Below are 21,337 nucleotides of genomic sequence, written 5' to 3'. Positions count from 1 at the left end.
TTTTTTTTAAATAAATTTGCATTTGGAATGATATCAATACAGTAATTTTCAAGTTTTAGTTGGAGTCCAGTAGTGTCGTGTTATATAGCTATGAGAAGCAGTATGCTCATACTATATACATAATAAGATTTTTATTTCAGTGATAAGCTATGTCAATATAAATCTGTAAAATATGAGATTATTTACATCACAAGCACCAAAAATGAAATTATAGTTTTAATTTATGTATTTTTGGAGTATTTTATTTAATAAAAAATGTGATTTTATTTCTCCCTTCTGCATCACTCTTCTTACAAATGATGACAGATTTTGCTATTTTAAATTATTTATGTTCTAAACATATATACTCACACCTATATATATGTCTATGTGTATACTATGGAAATCATTTTCTTTTTCAACCCATACTAGATTTCTTTAAGGCAGATCTTGAATATGGGAAGCAGAATTTCATGGTACATAGTCAACATAGTGGGGCTTCGTGAGTTACACTATAAATGTAAAATCTAAAGACAGGCTATGAAATTAAGATTTTTAATATTTGCCAAAGTTGGCTTATGTAGAATTTTGTCAAATGGAACTTAGATATTAACATAGCTGGTCAGTTCTTTTTTCCATCTATCATAGGCCTTCATAGCTCACTGAGACCTCAAGAGAGGTGTAATGGCCAGACATGGACAATGTCAAACCTAAAATTTTTACACTTTGCAGCTTCTCTTTGGTCTAGTGAGGCTCAGTCATTCTCAGTTTGTTCCAGCCCCTCTTGGGGCAGTGAGTTTCATAAGTTTAATTCATGGAATAGTGAGTTTCACCTGACATAGTAGTGAACAGAGTTCCTGGTGTTCTAGTACTAGTTCCACTACTGGCAGGGCCAGATAAAGTCACGTAAGGGCCTTAAACACTGATAATCGGTGTGGCCCCCTTCCACCTCTGCTTATGCACGCATTCAAACGGGATATGTGAGTTATATATAAACGTGTGTGTGTGTGTGTGTCTTAGTTATTCATGATGTAACTTCTTTTTAAATGTCACTATAATATTAGCAACTGAATGCAAAAGTGGCATATGCCATTTTAGTGGAATGAGATGAACTGGATTATAAAATTTTTAGTGGATGCAGGGTACTAAGATTTTTACTATATACCACATTTTCTATAAAAAGAATATTCCACATATTCTACAACAAAGAAAATGAGTCAGTGAACTTAGTTATTTCAACAATCAATGTAAAATTCCGTTGATCTCCCACAATGAAAAATTGACTTTCATCAATTTTGCTTTAAACAGCTCATATTTCGATTTTGATATTTGTTTTGTAATAAATATTATAATTATAAATGAACAAATGAAAAGATGTCATAAAAGAAAATTTAATGATTGATCATAAAACAAATGGTACAACAAACTGCTGTATTTTTAGCTAGATCTTTCATCTCCAACATGTTATACTTAAAAACATTTCTTTCTATTCTTTGCTCTTAGAAATTCTTCAGTGATTTTTGTCACAGTTAAGGTGCTGAACAATATCTACTTCCATAGATAATAAGGATAATGAATTGAGTCTTTCTTGAATCATTGTTGTACACTGAGGGTTTTTGAGTCTATAGGGGCAAAAATGAGCGTTCTGTTGTGCAACTTGTGATCATTAAAGTTAGGAATATGCATAAAGCAATTTCAACATTGGGAAATACGCATTGTATTTTATCTTCTATTATAGAATCATACATGCCTACATGAGTAAAATTTCTCTTTCCTGAATCTATAAACTTACTTCTCATGTAAGAATGAAATTGTACTTCTCCGTAAAATTTTGTGTTTAAGTCATTGAGGTAAGTCTGCACTAATATCTTGGATGCCGTCATGTGTTCTTCATCGGGTATACCCACAAGGTTTAAGAAGGAAAATCTATTCGAAAGAACTTCATACACTTTTGCCTGTCTTTTCATACAAAATTCAAGTGTGTCAGTGATGGTGTAGTATGTGGTTGTAAGAAATTGATCTCTAGTACTCAATGATACTTCCTGGAGTACTTCCACCATTTACTTGTCTCTAATGCTTCTGTGACAGTGAACTGCTTGATAATCAGTATTTGCCAGTACTTATTTTGTTGTATTTTCAAAATCTTCTCTTAAAGTATGTAAATACCCTGTTGATGACTGGTAGAGACCTGTGCATATCTCTAAATTCACTTATGAATCTTGGAGCGCTTGAATCGTTTGATGAAAATGCTGTAATGTATTATTCCACATAACCAACATGAATACATACTCAGCTTCTCTTTTGACATCCTTTTTGTGTCTGGTCTTCAGCAATATTTTCTAAGGCATCTAGAATCTGAATATATGATTCCAGTAGTACATTTGTTGCTATAGCATGCGCTTCCCAATGTATATTATAAAGATATTTTAATACTTGATCATTGCCTAAATATGTTTTTAAAACCGCCTATCAGTGAGTAGAGGCAGCAAAAAATGTGTAGAGTAACTGAACAGGAGAAAAAAAAAATCAACTGCTTCCAGACAATCTACTGCATTACGTCCTATAAGAGTTAGTGAATGTGCAGCACTTGGTATGAAAATGGCACATTTTTTATGTTCTAAAATTTTTTGTTGCATGCCTTTATAACACCCTGACATATTGGCAGCATTACCATAGGACTGAGCTTTGCACTTAGAAAAATCAATTTTTCAGACTTCATATAAATAGTGAGGCACCTGGTCTCCAATTTCTTTACCGGTATGACTTTTTAAGCTAGTAAATGTGGTAAGTCGCTCAACAGGCTTTCCATCTGTTGGAGATATGTATCTTAAAACAATACTTAGCTGATCTGTATGAGAAAGATCAAGAACATAATCTACAGACTAACTGAAATATCGAGCCGTACTTATTTTACTGAAAAGAGTTAATTGAACTTTATCACTTATTAAATTTATCAATTTTTCACGCATTGTTTTAGACATCTATGATGGGTTGCCCGTTCCTGTGTTACCAGATTTTGAGATATGACCTGCTAAAAATGAACCAAACTGAGCAACGAGTTCAAGTGAGCTCAGAAAAATTTCATTTCATGGGCACCCAAGTGCTTCAGTTTTTCCTTGAAAAGATAGTCCACATTCAATGATTGTTACAATGACAGCAACAATGTGTTGCAAAATGGCTTTCCAATACTGACATTCTTCATTAATATGTGTTTCCCGTTCATGAGTTAAACCAAAACCATGTCTTCAGTTTAAATATGACAACATATAATCTTTATGTATTACACTGTTGTCATATTTATCAATCATATTTGAGTTGCGCCAGTTGCTAAATCCATCCACAGTAAATCAAGAATTAAATGATTTAGGTCTGAATAGTTCACAAAGAAAACAATATACAGAGCCAGCTGATAGAGAATACAGTAGCCACTCCCTCGTATAATTTTCACCATTAGCTTTGCACCCTAGAAATGTATTCTGGATTAATTACCTTGTTTGTTTAACATCCAGAAGTTTTTGACATCAGTTTTCAAATGGTTCACTGTGATGTTGATGATCACTTGGCTCTCATTTTGATCCAATGATTTACATCGTTAAACTGTTGCCATGGGATTGATACCAACTCCTAGCTACCCTATAGGACAGAGTAGAACTGCCCCATAGGGTTTCCAAGGAGCAGCCGGTGGATTTGAACTGCCGACATTTTGTTTAGCAGCTGAGCTCTTAACCCCTGCACCATCAGGGCTCCATTTACATCATTAGAGGAAAAAATATTCCACAAAGCAGGGTCTGTATTTCTGTTATTTTTGGGTTCTGCATATGTGAAAATTGCAGATTCTAAAATAGTTTCACTTTTGACACCATTATCTTTTTTACTACAGCAAGAAATGGATGCAGAATTTGGAACAAATTCTCTTATATTTGTATTGCTATTAGTAATTTCAGCACTACCGGTATTGGAACAACGATTTCCATCCATTAAACCCAAGCATTCAATGGAAGAGATCCCTTCTGATTCATTACATTTTAAAAAGGAAGTTAATTTTGGAATTATCTTTGTTGTTAGGTGCTGTCGACTCGGTTCCGACTCATAGCGACCCTATGCATAACAGAACGAAACACCGCCCGGTCCTGAGCCATCCTTACAATCGTTGTTATGCTTGAGCTCATTGTTGCAGCCACTGTGTCAATCCACCTCGTTGAGGGTCTTCCTCTTTTCTGCTGACCCTGTACTCTGCCAAGCATGATGTTCTTCTCCAGGGACTGATCCCTCCTGACAACATGTCCAAAGTATGTAAGACGCCGTCTTGCCATCCTTGCCTCTAAGGAGCATTCTGGCTGTACTTCTTCTAAGACAGATTTGTTCATTCTTTTGGCAGTCCATGGTATATTCAATATTCTTCACCAACAACGCAATTCAAAGGTGTCCGTTCTTCTCTGGTCTTTCTTATTCATTGTCCAGCTTTCGCATGCATATGATGCCATTGAAAATACCATGGCTTGGGTCAGGCGCACCTTAGTCTTCAAGGTGACATCTTTGCTCTTCAAAACTTTAAAGAGGTCCTTTGCAGTAGATTTACCCAATGCAATGCATCTTTTGATTTCTTGACTGCTGCTTCCATGGCTGTTGATTGTGGATCCAAGTAAAATAAAATCCTCGACAACTTCAATCTTTTCTCCGTTTATCATGATGTTGCTCATTGGCCCAGTTGTGAGGATTTTTGTTTTCTTTATGTTGAGGTGCAATCCAAACTGAAGGCTGTGGTCTTTGATCTTCATCAGTAAGTGCTTCAAGTCCTTTTCACTTTCAGCAAGTAAGGTTGTGTCATCTGCATAATGCAGGTTGTTAATGAGTCTTCCTCCAATCCTGATGCCCCGTTCTTCTTCATATTGTCCAGCTTCTCGGATTATTTGCTCAGCATACAGATTGAATGGATATGGTGAAAGAATACAACGCTGACACACACTTTTCCTGACTTTAAACCAATCAGTATCCCCTTGTTCTGTTCAAACAACCGCCTCTTGATCTATGTAAAGGTTCCTCATGAGCACGATTAAGTGTTCTGGAATTCACACTCTTCGCAATGTTATCCATAGTTTGTTATGATCCACACAGTCGAATGCCTTTGCATAGTCAATAAAACACAGGTAAACATCCTTCTGATATTCTCTGCTTTCAGCCAGGATCCATCTGACATGAGCAATGATATCCCTGGTTCCATGTCCTCTTCTGAAACCTGCCTGAATTTCTGGCAGTTCCCTGTCAATATACTGCTGCAGCTGTTTTTGAATGATCTTCAGCAAAATTTTGCTTGCATGTGATATTAACGATATTGTTCTGTAATTTCCACATTCGGTTGGATCACCTTTCTTGGGAATAGGCATAAATATCGATCTCTTCCAGTCAGTTGGACAGGAAGCTGTCTTCCATATTTCTTGGCGTAGATGAGTGAGCACCTCCAGCGCTGCATCTGTTTGTTGAAACATCTCAATTGATATTCCATCAATTCCTGGAGCCTTGTTTTTCACCAATGCCTTCAGTGCAGCTTGGACTTCTTCCTTCAGTACCGTCGGTTCCTGATCATATGCCACCTCTTGAAATGGTTGAATATCAACTAATTCTTTTTGGTATAATGACTCTGTGTATTCCTTCCATCTTCTTTTGATGTTTCCTGCATCATTTAATATTTTCCCCATGAAATTCTTCACTATTGCAACTTGAGGCTTGAATTTTTTCTTCAGTTCTTTCAGCTTGAGAAACGCTGAGCATGTTCTTCCCTTTTGGTTTTCCATCTCCAGCTCTTTGCACACGTCATTATAATACTTCACTTTGTCTTCTCGAGCCACCCTTTGAAATCTTCTGTTCAGTTCTTTTACTTCATCAATTCTTCCTTTTGCTTTAGCTGCTCCACGTTCGAGAGCAAGTTTCAGAGTCTCCTCCAACATCCATCTTGGTCTTTTCTTTCTTTCCTGTTTTTTCAATGACCTCTTGCTTTCTTCATGAATGATGTCCTTGATGTCATTCCACAACTCATCTGGTCTTTGGTCACTAGTGTTCAATGTGTCAAATCTGTTCTTCAGATGGTCTCTAAATTCAGGTGAGATATACTCAAGGTCATATTTTGGCTCTTGTGGACTTCCTCTGATTTTTTTCAGTTTCAGCTTGAACTTGCATATGAGCAATTGACGTTTGTTCCACAGTCGGCCCCTGGCCTTGTTCTGACCGATGATATTGAGCTTTTCCATTGTCTCTTTCCACAGATGTAGTCAATTTGATTTCTGTGCATTCCATCTGGCAAGGTCCATGTGTATAGTCACCGTTTATGTTGGTGAAAGAAGGTATTTGCAATGAAGAAGTCGTTGGTCTTGCAAAATTCTATCATTTGATCTCCAGCATTGTTTCTGTCACCAAGGCCATATTTTCCAAGTACTGATCCTTCTTCTTTGTTTCCAACTTTCATATTCCAATCATCAGTAATTATCAATGCGTCTTGGTTGCATGTTCGATCAATTTCAGACTGTAGCAGCTGATAAAAATCTTCTATTCATCTTTGGCCCTAGTGGTTGGTGCATAAATTTGAATAATAGTCGTATTAGCTGGTCTTCCTTGTAGGCGTATGGATATTATCCTATCACTGACAGCATTATACTTCAGGGTCTTGAAACGTTCTTTTTGACGATGCATGCAACACCATTCCTCTTTGAGTTGTCATTCCCAGCATAGTAGACTGTATGGTTGTCGGATTCAAAATGGCCAATACCAGCCCATTTCAGCTTACTAATGCCTAGGATATCATTGTTTATGCATTCCATTTCATTTTTGATGATTTTCAGTTTTCCTAGATTCATACTTTGTGCATTCCAGGTCCCGATTATTAATGGACGTTTGCAGCTGTTTCTTCTCATTTTGAGTCGTGCCACATCAGCAAATGAAGGTCCCGAAAGCTTTACTCAATCCACGTCATTAAGGTGGACTCTACTTTGAGGAGGCAGCTCTTCCCCAGTCATCTTTTGAGTGCCTTCCAACCTGGGGGGCTCATCTTCCAGCACTGTATCAATGTTCCGCTGCTGTTCATAAGGTTTTCACTGGCTAATTTTTTCAGAAGTAGACTGCTAGGTCCTTCTTCCTAGTCTGTCTTAGTCTGGAAGCTCAGCTGAAACCTGTCCTGCATGGGTGACCCTGCTGGTAAATGAATACCAGTGGCATAGCTTCCAGCTTCGCAGCAACTCACAAGCCCCCACAATACGACAAGCTGACAGACACAAGGGGAAAATTATCTTTAGACCTGAAGAACAAAATTACATGTTCCAAATCAATTTTTTTTTACTTACTAATTTTCAAATATAAATGTTTGTGTTAATGTCTGAATTTGAATGTAAATTTTATTTTATAAATTTTACTTGTTTTGTAAATTTTCTTTATTTTCAATTATTCGAATTTTCTGTTACGTTAGAATGAAATTTAAAAAGCGACATAATTTTATATAAAAAGGAATTATCTTTAGCTATTCACAAATACTTTTCTTATTATCTTCTGCAAGCATTCATTTTTGCACTCCACTTAGATGTTGCTGTTTCATTTTACCTGGTGTGTCACTTTTTAAATTTCATTCTAACATAACAAATAAATTCAAATAATTGAAAATAAAATTTACAAAAGAAGTAAAATTTATAAAATAAAATTTACATAAATATTTAGACATTAACAAAAACATTTTTATTTGAAAATTAGTAAGTAAAAAAATTGATTTGGAACATGTAATTTTGGTCTTCAGGTCTGAGATAGGTAAAAGAAATAGTACTTGCAAGGCAATCGAAAATAATTTCATTGGTTTGTCATAGAGTATTTGTTGACAGGCCCATCACAGATCTCCACAAGTGTTTTTTGTCTGGAAATAATACTTAAAAACTTGTGCACTCACTTCCTGTTCTTTGATGCTGCATCTTCACAGTTCATCGTACTACTACTGATACCCGATGGGGGCGAGGGCAATTGCAAAGAGCATGATACAAATACAAGGGTATGCTCAACTGAAGACGTGTTTTGGTTCACTTTGTGCAGAGACGTCACAAACTGTGGTTATGGTGCTGCCAGCACATTCTTATGTGGTTGATGAAAGAGAACTGAATGTGAGATTATGCTTGATTGGTCTGAAGTGGATAGGAAAATGTGATTATTATTGTATACAAAATTAATAAAATGGTATCAGTTTCATTTAGTGTGCACTGCCCATTGGCCTTCCACTGGAGTGCTTGCTTTTCCTTATGTCCTGTCTGCTTGGCATCTATGAGTCTTTGCTTTCTACAACTGGTGCCTCTGTTTTGTTGATGCCCTAAGCACATGCTTACCTTGCTTATTGGGTAATCCATTTGAGACTACTGGCACTGCAAGACTAGTTATATGACTGTGAGTGAGCTACAGCCTCTCTGGACCAAACTCAGCTGTTGAGGGATCTTGAGTTTCTTTAAGAATCTGGTGAAAGAAATACACATATGTGCAAAATTTTCCCTTAAAGTTTAGGGAGTTCATGGAGTACCTGAAGCCCATCTATGCCCTCTGGGTCCATGGACCCCAAGTTAAGACCTCTTGGCCTAGGATAAAGCAAGATAGAGGCCAAAAGGCCTAACTTAGCATTAGAGCTTCTTATATTTTCCACAACCACAAACAAGGCCATTGGTTTTCAATTCGTTCCTGCTCAGACACTCTCCATTGTGCTCTGAAACATGTAACTTATGCAAGATTGTAATTTTGTACATGTTTGCTCTGGTTTAGATCCTTAGTCCAGATTCTGATTTTGGAAATCCTGTTTTAACCTATCGATATCCATGTTCTTCAGCAATTTAATAGCTAGATTTACAGGAAAAATCAAAATTTCAAACTTCAGAACTTTTTGTTTTTTTAATAATTTATTGTAGTGAAATTCACATAACATAAAATTAACTATTTTAAAGTGAACAATTCAGTGGCATTTAGTACATTTATAATGTTGTGTAACCACCTCCTATCTAGTTCCAAAACATTTCTGTCCTTTTCCATTCCCTCCCCCTCCCTCCAGTTCCTAGAAACCACTAATCCACTTTCCGTCTCTGAGAAATTGCCTATTCTAGGTATTTCATATATGTGGAGTCTTAGAATATGCTTCTTTCACTTAGCATAATGTTTTCAAAGTTCATCTATGTTGTAACATGTATCAGTACTTCATTCCTTTTTACTGATGATTGATATTCCATTGTGTATGTATACCACAAATTATTTATCCATTCATCTCTTGATGGACATTTGGGCTCTTTCCACATTTTGGCTGTTGTGAATGGCGCTGCAATGAACGTTGATGTACATGTATCTGTTTGTGTTCTTGTTTTGAATTCTTTGGGGTATACACCGAGAAGTGGAGTTGCAGAATCATATGGCAATTTTGTGTTTAACTTTTTGAGGAACCACCAAACTGTTTTCCACAGTGGCTGAACCATTTTATATTCCAACCAGCATTGTACAAGGCTTCCTATTTTTCCACATCCTCACCAACTCCATTCCTTTTTGAGGTGTGAATAAGAGAACTTGTTTCCCTTTCTGCCCTTAAGAAAGTTTTTAAAATGTAGTTTCTCACATTTTAACCTAGTGTAACCACTCTGTCTTAAAGAAGCCATCAAATTTTCTCACATTTTTCCTTATACCATATAACTTTCATCTGTCTCTACTACGGTAGATTAAAGCAACAACCTGTGCATAAATTGCAATAATCTGACTCAGCTACTTTGGAGGACCAAGAAAGCACAGCACAAAGATAACTTCCATTGCTTAGCTGAACCTCAATTTCCCAGATGCAATGAAAGTCACACCTACCCTAGCACCACTAGACCAACTGCCTGTCTGTATTGTAGTCACCACATCTCCTTCACCATTGTCTTTCAGGTTTCATCTAGTACTGTAAAAGCTTATAATTTATAATCCATTTTTCTCAACTGGTAACCTTCCTCTATTCTTTCTGGCATATTCTCCTTCCTTCCTAAATTGTTTGCCCTTTGGTGACTGTACAAACATTGGAAACACATGTCAAATGAATCTTCAAATCTAATGGGTGCAGAGGTGGTTTAGTTTTCTTATAGCCTAAGAGATATCATATCTGAAAGACTGGTTCTTGGATTGTCTGGAAAGATACATGATTCTACAAAGATTGAGACTTTCTGTCCACGTATCTCAATAAATCCTCAAGAGTGTACCTTCTCATGAATAAGGGAAGGGCTTTGAGAAAATCTCTCTATTCCAAGCTTATCCAAAAGCAGAATTCCCTACCTCTGAACTGCCTTAGGAGCCCTGGTGGCTTAGTGGTTAAGAACTCGGCTGCTAACCAAAAGGTCGGCAGTTTGAATCCACCAGCTGTTTCTTTGGGCAGTTCTACTCTGTCCGATAGGGTCGCTATGAGTTGAAATTGACTTGACAGCAATGGGTTTTGGCTTTTTAATTGCCTTAGCCATAACACTTGTGGATTGGAACTGCCCATCTCTGACTAGAACCCGATACTAGGACAGAACCAATACCCTGAACCCCAGGGCCAGTGTTAGAGGACAGGGGAGCATCTTTTTCATTTATCTAATCATTATCTTCTATTTTGTTGATTTATTTATCTCTTAACTCTGTTTACCTGGCCAAATTCACAAGGGTCACCTTTTCCTCCCTGCTTGAATTCTAGACTGCCTTCTTTCCAGATTCTACCTATATTTCTTATCATCTCCTTTTTATATGAACCTGTTGCCTGTCTTTACTATCTGCCAGACCCAGCCAGCTTAACTAACTAGACATAGGTGTTATATTAGTTACAAGGATAAACTCTAGAAGTTTAACAAGAATTAACAAAGTCACTATCTCCTAATATTTCTGTATTGAAAGTAAATAATCATGAAGATGTTTTAAAATAATTTTCCACAGTTAGAAAAATCCATTCTTATGTCCAAACAAAACAAACCCAGTGCTGTGGAGTCGATTCTGACTCATAGCGACCCTATAGGACAGAGTAGAACTGCCCCGTAGAGTTTCCAAGGAGTACCTGGTGGATTCGAACTGCCGACCCTTTGGTTAGCAGCAGTAGCACTTAACCAGTACACCACCAGGGTTGCCATTCTTATGTAGGTTTTGATAAATGTCAGCCATTATAATGTCATTAATGAGCCCTGCTGGTGCAGGGGCTAAAGGAATAGACTGCTAACCAAAAGGTGGACGATCCGAAACCACCAGCAGCTCTGTGGGAGAAAGATGTGGCAGTCTGCTTCCATAGAGATCTACAGCCTTGGAAACCCTCTGAAGCTGCTATGAGTCTGAATCAACTCGACAGCAGTGGGTTTGGTTTTTTGGTTTTATGCTGCTATTAAGAATAATGTTATCAGTACTAATTTTCACATTTTCTTTTCCCTTCTCATCACTATCAAAATTTTTTTTTTTTAATTTTTAAGGCCAGGTAGTATGTTTTCCATTTCAAAAACACAGTTGGCACACACAAATACATAATACACGTTCTTTTTTAAATTAATTTGTGTTGAAAATACACACAACAAAACATACACCCATTCAACAATATTCCAGGTATGGTTCATCGACAGTGGTTACCTACTTCACATGGTGTCACCATTCTCCCTGTCCCTGTCCATATTGTTTCACCACAATTAACTTAGACTCTCTGCCCCTTGAAGTTCTTTAAAAGAGCACAACGTTCAAGGTGAACATTGTTTGTTAAAGGAGCTAAATTGTTGGGTGATTTATAATTCACATTCTTAGACTAAGTTTTTGTTGTTGTTGTTAAGTTTCAGCGTGCATCCTGACTGTGGAAAGCCCCAATCAGTATGCCTTTGACCTGGCATCAGTAGGAGGAAGGTGTTAATTGCCACGCTACCTTAAGTTTACGAACTGGCATTAACATCTCAGCAGGAGGATGGCAGGATAGTAACTTCGGAGAATGAGTGAAGAAAAGCATCATTACATACAGATTTATTTTCAGTTACAAAATCTCAGGCTTTTTTATTTTAGTGATACTGAACAAATGTCATTTTTGAAAGACCTGATTCTATTCACAGTATAACTAACTTGCTGTCTTTATTATTTGTGTCATTGAAACATAAATACTTTGCTTCTCGGTGTAACAATTCCATAAAGGTACTTGGTTCATATGTTAATCCGTCTTTTAAATCTATTATACCCACACGGCAGTCAGCACTTCTGAGGTTTGATGAACAAGCTGGATTCTGAGAACTTTCCCAGCAGGGTTGAGAACCTAATTGCCCGTGACATTTATTTAAATTATTTTTAAAAAATCTTTCACGTAATTGTATATATATATATATTTTCTGAATGTAATAATTGCATACTCTAAAGTTAGTCTTTCAAATGAATTCTTTTGGCTGATTTTCTGGACAGAAACCATGTTAAGCACCTTCTGTTTAGGAAGGTTGATTTAGGGACATTAGGGAAGTTTTCATTATAAATTGAAGCATTTTAGGTGAGATACTCTAGAAAAGTTTCGGGTATTATTTATTCGGTAAAAACTAATAACGATTGCATATATTTTAAAACACTGCAGGAGCCATATACTCGAGGTTCGAGTATTAACCGCTGCCTCTTTATTAAAAAGAAAACAAAAAAACCAGTATGGCCTGCCCGAATTCTAATTTTAAATGAAAGGAGCGAGGGATTAAAATGATAGGATTACAGGACATGGTTCCTGATTGGTTTAAGATGAAGGAACAGAAGGGTTAGTAATTCAGCCTGTGCCAGTTATAGCCAGACTGCTCAGCATACATCAGCGTAGCATGTGAACAAAGGCCAAAACTATTTGCAAATGTGGTGACATTTGAAGGTGACACTGCTTCTGTGAAAGAGGGTGGTGTTTTGAATCAGTGGTAAAGGAAAGGAGACAACATGCATTAACTTTAAAATGTAACATTAGTTGCTATTAATTTCTGAAAATACTCCTGGAAGAAAAAAAAACTAGCTAATTTAAATATGTGTAACAAATGAATTCGTTCCACGTGGAGGTACTGTAAGCTAAATTACCGGCGTTTTTTCAGAGATTTTTATTCTAATGTTATTCTCTTATATATTAACATCCTAAGAGCACATATCACACATTTTTCTATTTTAATCGTATAAATTGACTTATAAAGGATGATGAATGAAGAGTTGAACCTACGACAAAATTTTTTGAAGGAATCGTGAATAAATTGGCTAGGAATTGTTTGTAAGCTGTTTCTTTTCAAACTAGCCCTAGTAGCTTTTTATGGCGTTAAACTGGGGTTGCTTTAATATATTTTTTCTAGTACATGGTTTTAATAACAGTAACTGGTTCATTTAGAATTAGCTAGAGAACACCGACTGTGGAACCTAATATTCTCATTTGGTTCAATGTAGTATTTGGCTTCGTATAGTAATGAGAAAGTCATTTATGAAAAATCCAGCTAAATCAAGAGAGAAAAACAATGTTTAAGGACCAAAAAGAAAATTAGAACATTTTGGTTTCAAATTTAGTGTTTTATTCTGGGCTGAATATTATGGTACATACTTAGGGTCATAACTTTTTTCATTTCCAAATAAAGAACACTATACTAGCTTACTTTTAGATTGTTTATGGTAACTTGTCAAGTGAAACAATTATTTTAATTTCTGCCACTTTAACATGCATTGTAAGTTGAGATAAAAGATAACTGATTTTTTTTTTTTTTTGTATAAGATTGTAAATTCCTTAAGACGTGGCTTATACTTTCCTTCTCATTTTCACTTTCTCTTCTCCTTGGCTCTTCTCCTGAAGACTTGACTGTCTAGCTTACTGAGCAGTTTGAACATCCCAGGCATTCTTCAAATTTTGGGTTTTGTATTTAAAATAACCATGAAATTAGCAGACTTTTATCTTTAGTTGGTACATACTGAACACTGTGCCAGGCACATGATTGGTGTTTCTTAAAACCCAACCCATTGCTGTGTGCCGTTGAGTCCATTCCGACTCATAGCAACCCCACTAGGACAGAGTAGAACTGCCCCCTATGGTTTCCAAGGATTGGCCGGTGAATTCAAACTGCAGACCTTTTGGTTAGCAGCCAAGCTCTTAATCACTTCGACACCAGGGCTCATAAGTGCTTGCTAAGTCTGAAACTTGCTTCTTTCTTATTATAGAATTTCCATCGCCACAGTGCTGATAACATATAAGGGAATCTGAGGGGGAAGAAAATGCAATATTCATGTTTCATTTCCCACACTCACTTTGTTCTAAAGATTGAATAGGTATTTTGTTGAGTTTAGACTCTGTGACTGAAGTTAGCAAATGGTTTGAATTCTTGTCATACTCTGGATGAGTAGGTAATAATGCTTGCTCATTATTATCTTGCTGTGTGGCTCCTTTTTTGCAGCAAAATGCTGAATTTTTTTTTCTTTTGTTTTATGGAAAGCTGAAAATAGAAAACTTTTTCATGAACAAGAGGTTGAAAAATGCCTTGTCACCCTTTTGGGTTCTGAGAATGATGGAACTAAAATCGCTGCTTCCCAAGCTATTTCAGCAATGTGTGAGAATTCAGGCAGCAAAGATTTTTTCAATAATCAGGGTAAGCAAACTGGGAAAAAATATTTTGAACAATTTTAGGTTACCGGACTGTAGTTTGCACCAATGCTTTTTAAAGTCCTACTTTCCCTATCTTTTGCTCTAGGGATTCCACAGCTAATTCAGCTGCTAAAAAGCGACAACGATGAAGTAAGGGAAGCAGCAGCTTTAGCCTTGGCTAATCTGACAACTTGCAATCCTGCCAATGCAAAGTGAGTACAAAAATACTCCCTCAGCACTGACTTGTGGGATATATAACAGTCCGAGACGTTTTCTTTTCTTTTTTTTTTCTCAAGGTGTTTTCATTTTAAAATTTTGGCTTTCAAGGTAGTCTACATATTCTTTCAGATGATCTATCCTCGGTTATCTCTCAGGATCCCTTACGAAAACAGAGTCGTCAGATAGGCTTGTTTTCAAAGGTATCACAAAATCCTGATTGTTTGCACTTGGTTGGGAAATGTGTAGGCCCTTTGATTCAGCCAGTAGGCTATCTCTTGTGCAGGTCCAGTACAGATAAAACGGGCAATGCCGGAAACATTAAAGACAACAGGATCTAAACATTTGATGAGTCTAGAGAAAATGTTTAAAAGCCCATTTTAAAAGGATATACCTTTTAGATAAATCTGGGAACATTTAAAACAATTTAAAAACAACGTATCCTGAGAAAATATATGGAAAAGCTTAGGGGAAAGAAATGCCTTCTGTATTCTAAGCACTGTGATATGTGATTTCTATTTATTTTAAAATCAAATTCTCATAATAATCCCCTTAACAAATGAGGAAACTCAGGCTCTGAAAAGTTACCTAGTTTTCTGGGGTCCACGTATTTATTAGAAGCTGATCAAGAAATGAAACAGAGGTGTGCGGGACTCCAAAGTCTATGTTCTCCCCTCTGAAGGAGGTACGACTGTTTCATAAAATGGTCAGAATTTCCTGAAGACAACTCTCACAAATAAAATAATTATTTGCCCTCCCTGTATCTCATTTGGTACTTCAGTGGCTAACTTTCATATATTATTGCTTTGTGACATCGTGTCTAAAATTACCTTTTCTAACCTGAAATAAACTCTCCCACCACATACATAATCTGCTGTTTAACCTTTCCCTTTCTCTACTCCCACACACATATTTTATAAGAAAAGCTGAATGGAATGACTAAAAATCTAATAATGTGCAAAAAAAAAAAAGGCAAAAATGCGTAAGCATCAAAACTGTGCTCCTTTAATAGCTACACTCTGATACAGCAATTTCTGAAATTAAGGGTCATCATCATCTTTATAAAAGCACACGGATTTCTAGAGTGTTGAGTCATAACAAGTAGCAATTTGAAAACAGCATATTCAGTGATTTATTTTAGTATTGTCACGCCCATGCAAAAATCGTATCAGCACATTAAGACATTTCTAACTTCAGGAAACTTAGGTTTCTATTATTATCTAGACTTCTTTAATAGGCTTCCAGACTGTATAGATGTCTTGATTTGATATGGGTTTGCCTAGCTTATATCATATCACAGTTTTATATAAAATCATAGAAAATTAGAACGGTAAATAGTTCTAAAAGAGGCTGCTTTCATGTTTTCTCTTTCCATTTAATTATTTTGTCAGTTTTTGTCATCTGACTCTATAGTTTTGTTAATATAGAAAGGTCAAGTTTGTTAACATAGGAAGGTCAGTTAGGACTGCCCATTCTGGTGTTTTTTTCAACCAGCGTTTGTGAAGGAAAGTGGGCCATAAGTGAAAGTGGTTTCTGGATGTTCTCTGGGGTCTGTATAATTTCTTCTTTGGACTTTTGGACCTAAAGAATATTGAAAATAAATATTTTTGAGGGGGAAATGGAGTCACATTTGAAACAGTTGTACCAAATGCTAAAGACTGGATTTGAAAAAGATTCTATTTTTTTTTTCTATAGTTGAGCCAGAGGAATGAAAACAAACCACAGTTTGTAGACCCATCTAATCAGCCTCCTAGAGTATTAATTGCTAAAGCCAAACACAACAAAATAGATAACAGAGATGACTGGTTATTTAAAAAAAATTCCCACTCAAATCTTTAGGAAACTATTAGCTTAAACTCATAACAGTTCAGTGTTCCCAGCATTAATTTTTAGAATCAGTCTACTTGATCAGCTCTCCTGGCAGGTGGTCTGTGACTGAGGTTGACTCTGGCTTTGCTGCCACGGTGGCAGGGGAGTTAGGGTTTTCTAGTTGCTTTTCTGCTACACATGAATAGTAAGTAAAGGAGGCCATTAAGAAGCAAAAAATAAAGCTAAAGTCCTCCATGTGCATTTGAATATCTGATCATTGCATTGCAAACACTGTGAATACAATTTTGTATATGTTAAAATGTAGCCCCTTTTCCTACGCTCATATCTTGATTGCTTAAATGGATTTCTAATTCATAAACTCAGGGCACCTTCTGGAGTGGGAGGCAAATTTCATGAATTGAAATTTCTTTTTTTTTATTATAACACATGAAAACCCCCCAAAGACCCCACTGCCATCAAGTCGATTCCAACTCATAGTGACCCTATAGGACAGAGTAGAACTGCCCCATAGAGTTTCCAAGGAGCACCTGGCGGATTCGAACTGCCGACCTCTTGGTTTGCAGCCCTAGCACTTAACCACTATGCCACCAGGGTTTCCAATAACACATGAAGCATGTATAATTTCCTCTACATATAGGGCTGCTATGAGTTGGAATCGACTCAATGGCAACAGGTAATAGATTTTTGCCTGGAAAATTATGAGTTAACCAAAGTTTTCTAAATTGATCAATCACTGGCCTGTTATAATGACATGATGCTGGTATAATTTCCTCTATGTGATAGATTTTTGCCTGGAAAATTATGGGCTAATCAAAACTTTCTAAGTTAAAGGAAAAAAAAAATCAACCTGGGGAAGGAGAAAAATACTTTTAGTAATGGATTTTTTTTTAATTAAAATTGTTTTTATAATCTAAAAATTGAATTTTATCGTCTATGTCTAAAACAATTTTAATTTAAAATCTCTGAATTCAGAGTTTACATGTCTTGCTTTTTTATAGTACCACGCTCGTACGTAATAAAACGGTGATGTGATCAATTTCAGTAGCAATAATGCCCATACCCATTTGTAGGAGACTTTCAACTTTATGAACATTATGAACCTCACCTTAATTGATGCCAAAGAGCTTAGCAAAAGAGCTTGCCTATCTAGTGTCCTCTGTGAATGAGCCCTCCTGGATACTCAAGTTTTCTGGATGTTTGAAAATTTACTTCTTCGATCAATGAAACTTTTTAAAATTTATAATAACTTTGAACTAAAATCTTCTAAAATCCTTCCCTCCTGACCTTCTGAAACTGATCATTCTGGTACTGACCGTTTTTCTTGGGGATTTCTGGTTGCCATTTTGAATAAGTGATTATCACTTGCCCCACAGTGGTGTTTCAGGGCCTGTTAAGGAAGGTGGGACTGCTGGGCCACCTGAATAGAGCCTCCAGGCGGCAGCGCCTTTTGGGCTTTGATGCGTTTTATTCACTCCTTATTGCCAGGTTGTCAGTTATTAATCCTCACTGCTGCCAATGGACCTGATTGGCATAGCCTCCCTGCCGCAGTTCCCTTTTAACACCTTCCTCTGCTTTTTTTTTTTTCTGCTTAGTGAAAAGCTGGATCGGATTTTTATGTAAAGGCCCTAAATGAGGGCCTCAAACCTCTTCTATAAGTACACATTTTGACTCTTCAGAGGCCTTTTTATTTTCTCTTGTATTTCTCACATATGTTTTCGATATGTGAAATTTCCTGGTATTCCAGTTACGGATAAGTGAGGTTGTACTGAAAAATAATAATTAACAAACACAAATGCCTTTACTTATAAATAAGTCAATGTTGGCAAGTAACGTGATGAAGAGTAAAATAGGCTATAAAATATATTAGTATTTTCAACTTCCTAGCGTCTTGCCGTAGGCCTTTTGCACTAACTGCTCTCTCTTCAAGGAATGCTCTTACCCACATAGCCGGGCTCACTTACATACCTCCTTCAAGTCTCCGTTCAAATGTCACTTTCTCAGTGAGGCCTACCATGACTACACTGTTAAAAATCCACACATATGTTACTTTATTTTATAGGACTTACTATTTTCTAATGTGCTGTATAATAACATAATAATAATTATGTTTATTATTTATTGTTTGTTTTCCTCCACCAGCATCAGTGAAGAGATTGACCTTTGTTTAATTTACTGATACCTAGAATTTTTTTTTTTTTAGAACAGTGCCCAGCCCACATAGGCATTCGGGGGAAAGTAGGCTTACACCAAAAATTCAGCCAAGATAAAAGGACAGTGAAAAAGTGGAAGACCCATCTGACATCAACCAATGTTCATAACAGAAAGCGATCACCAGTATCATTTGTGATTTTGTTTTGTTTTTAACGTAATTTGGGTAACGCGAGCAACAGTGGAGGCTTGCCTACAGGAGTCTTCTATTGAGACTTTTCCTTTTTCATTACCCGAAGAATAAAGGTTATTTAAAGTGGGTAAAAATATGAAAAAGCAACAAACAAGAATAAATATAGCTGTTTGAAGGTATAGTAAAAGGGGACAAGAACAGCAGGATTCACTTATTTGAAGTGGTAGAAGGATAAAGAAAATGCAAAAATATTAAGTGTATAAATAAAAAGTGAGAGGGCTAAAACAATCCCATATAAAGAAATAGATGAAGATGGAAACCAGGTGGCAATAAGACATTTTATAGGTCACATTATCCTTTCTTGGTCCGCTGCTAATCTCTTTGACAACTCTCAATTTATAATACTATTTGAAAAGGAGAAAATTGTTGATTTTTAAAATAGGAAATTATCTTTTTTAGTTAATTTTTTTACACTTACCTGTACTCTTCTGTCTAATTAGTCCTATCAAAGTTTTGCATTATTTATGCAAATGCTAAGAGAATTATTCTTGGTTCGCATTCTACTGAGGGGCAGATGCTGCATATTATTAGAATATCTTTAACTATTAATTTATAACATCACTGCCATCTGTTGGATCTAATCAGAATTAGAGTTTTTAAGTTATCCCAAGAGATAAAAACACTCAATGTTTTTCATTTCCCTTTGTCAACGCTAACTAAATTTTGGCTGTTGGTAAACTATGACTGTATTAGAAAACTAGTATGAATTTTGGCTCTATTTTTCAAAAGATATAATTAATTTCAGGAAATAAAATGCAGTACATTAAGTTAAAAATGTAAGAAGTAATAACTACAATGATTTTCATACCCACAGATAAATAAATAAAACTGTGGTTTAAGCTAAATGAATGCTGAATGAAACTATGCCTTTTCCTTTTTTTCCAGACTAACATATTTTGCTAGAGAAAGTACATAATCATGTTTCCGTTGTTCATGCCTAGGCCACACTAAACCTAGTTTTTCATACTTATTCCACGTTATCACCATGATGAACTGGGTGATTTCCATAAAACCTAGAGTCCCTTTTAGCTCCATTTCCTTATTTTTTTAATTTTTTGTACCTCTTCTTGACCTCCCACATGAACAATGACCCAAGAAAGTCCTAAATGGCAGCACATATAGTGGTTACTTAACAAAAAAAAAAAAAGGTTGATTGATTATTGGGCTACTGCTGGCCTCCAGAATGCCTGAGACAAAAAGCTCTTCTCTACAGTCTGTCCTGCTATTGTGTGATGGATGGTCAGGACCACAACAAAGGAAGTGATGAGTTGAGTAGCGAGTCTACCCCCAAAGGGACTCCAGAAAGAGATAGAATGCCCCCAGAATTATGCAGATGTGCATCTGTGTGCTTTGGGAACTTTTGAACATCCTCAGTATTGTATTGTCAGTCTTAGTACCTCTCTTTTTTTTTTTTAGAAGTAACTAAAAAAAAAGAAGTAAAAAAAAAAAAAGAAGTAAAGCACTGACTAAATAATTTTAATATCTACTAAAACTATTCGAGTAGTATCATGCCTAAGAAAGTCATGTAATTTGTAAAGAAAAATTTTAAAGGTAAGCCACAAACAGAACTTCATACAGTACTTGAAGAAAAGTCAGTCCTTCACTTGTTCACAGGGACTACACCCACATCAGTCATCGCAATGTTGTCAGAGAAGAGCGTGATCTTAAGTGATTTTTTGAAATATTAAATCTCACTAGTGTGTACAGAATACGTTGCATGCCTTTTTGTTTTGTTTTGTTTCTTATTCCCCCATTTAGTAGATTTAAAGGATTTCTTTTTTAATGTATTTGTAGGGAGCCCTGCTGGCACAGTGGTCAGCAGTTTGAACCCATCCAGGGGCTCTGCAGGAAAGATGTGGCAGCCTGCTTCCTTAAAGATTACAGCTTTGGAAACCCTATGGGGCAGTTCTACCCTGTCCTATAGGGTCACTAGGAGTTGGAATCAACTCAATGGCAACGGGTTTTCCATGGGTACTTGTATACTTATTTTTACCATTTCTTTTATTCTGAGGGTTTAAGTGTAGACTAATGCTCATTCCTTAGAATCGCCTGTATTTGATTGTGAATGCGGCCTGCAGAGCAGAGAATACTGATGGTCATTTTGAAGGGAGAAAAACTTAAAAGTTGACAAAATAGCACAGATTTTCCCTCCTTTCCCCCTCCTGCTCCCCATTTTCTCTACAGGAACAGACGGGATATGTATACATACCTTTGGGATGCTGAATATGTGTACTATCACCCTGTGAAAAAATACATTTTAACACCCTGTCATACTTCTTGGCCAATACTCACAGGTTCACTTAGAATAGGCTTGTCACTTAGAATAATTGCATTAA

The 21,337-nt window shown here is 36.4% G+C and overlaps 1 protein-coding gene across 11 annotated transcripts in view; it reads left to right on the top strand.

The window, feature by feature from the left end:
- ARMC3 (armadillo repeat containing 3) overlaps positions 1-21,337 on the top strand; it is a 136,287-nt gene that overhangs the window by 60,876 nt on the left and 54,074 nt on the right. For all 11 annotated transcript variants that reach the window (XM_049881841.1, XM_049881838.1, XM_049881836.1 and 8 more), the window contains 2 exons: positions 14,406-14,558; positions 14,661-14,766. In XM_049881841.1, the coding sequence (XP_049737798.1) occupies positions 14,406-14,558; positions 14,661-14,766 (259 nt within the window). The remainder of the gene's footprint in view (positions 1-14,405; positions 14,559-14,660; positions 14,767-21,337) is intronic.

The sequence above is a fragment of the Elephas maximus genome, chromosome 4 (assembly GCF_024166365.1).
Source record: "Elephas maximus indicus isolate mEleMax1 chromosome 4, mEleMax1 primary haplotype, whole genome shotgun sequence".
Classification (NCBI taxonomy): Eukaryota; Metazoa; Chordata; class Mammalia; order Proboscidea; family Elephantidae; genus Elephas; species Elephas maximus.
The sequence above is the reverse complement of the archived record's forward strand: the minus strand, read 5'-3'. Positions and strand labels throughout refer to the sequence as shown.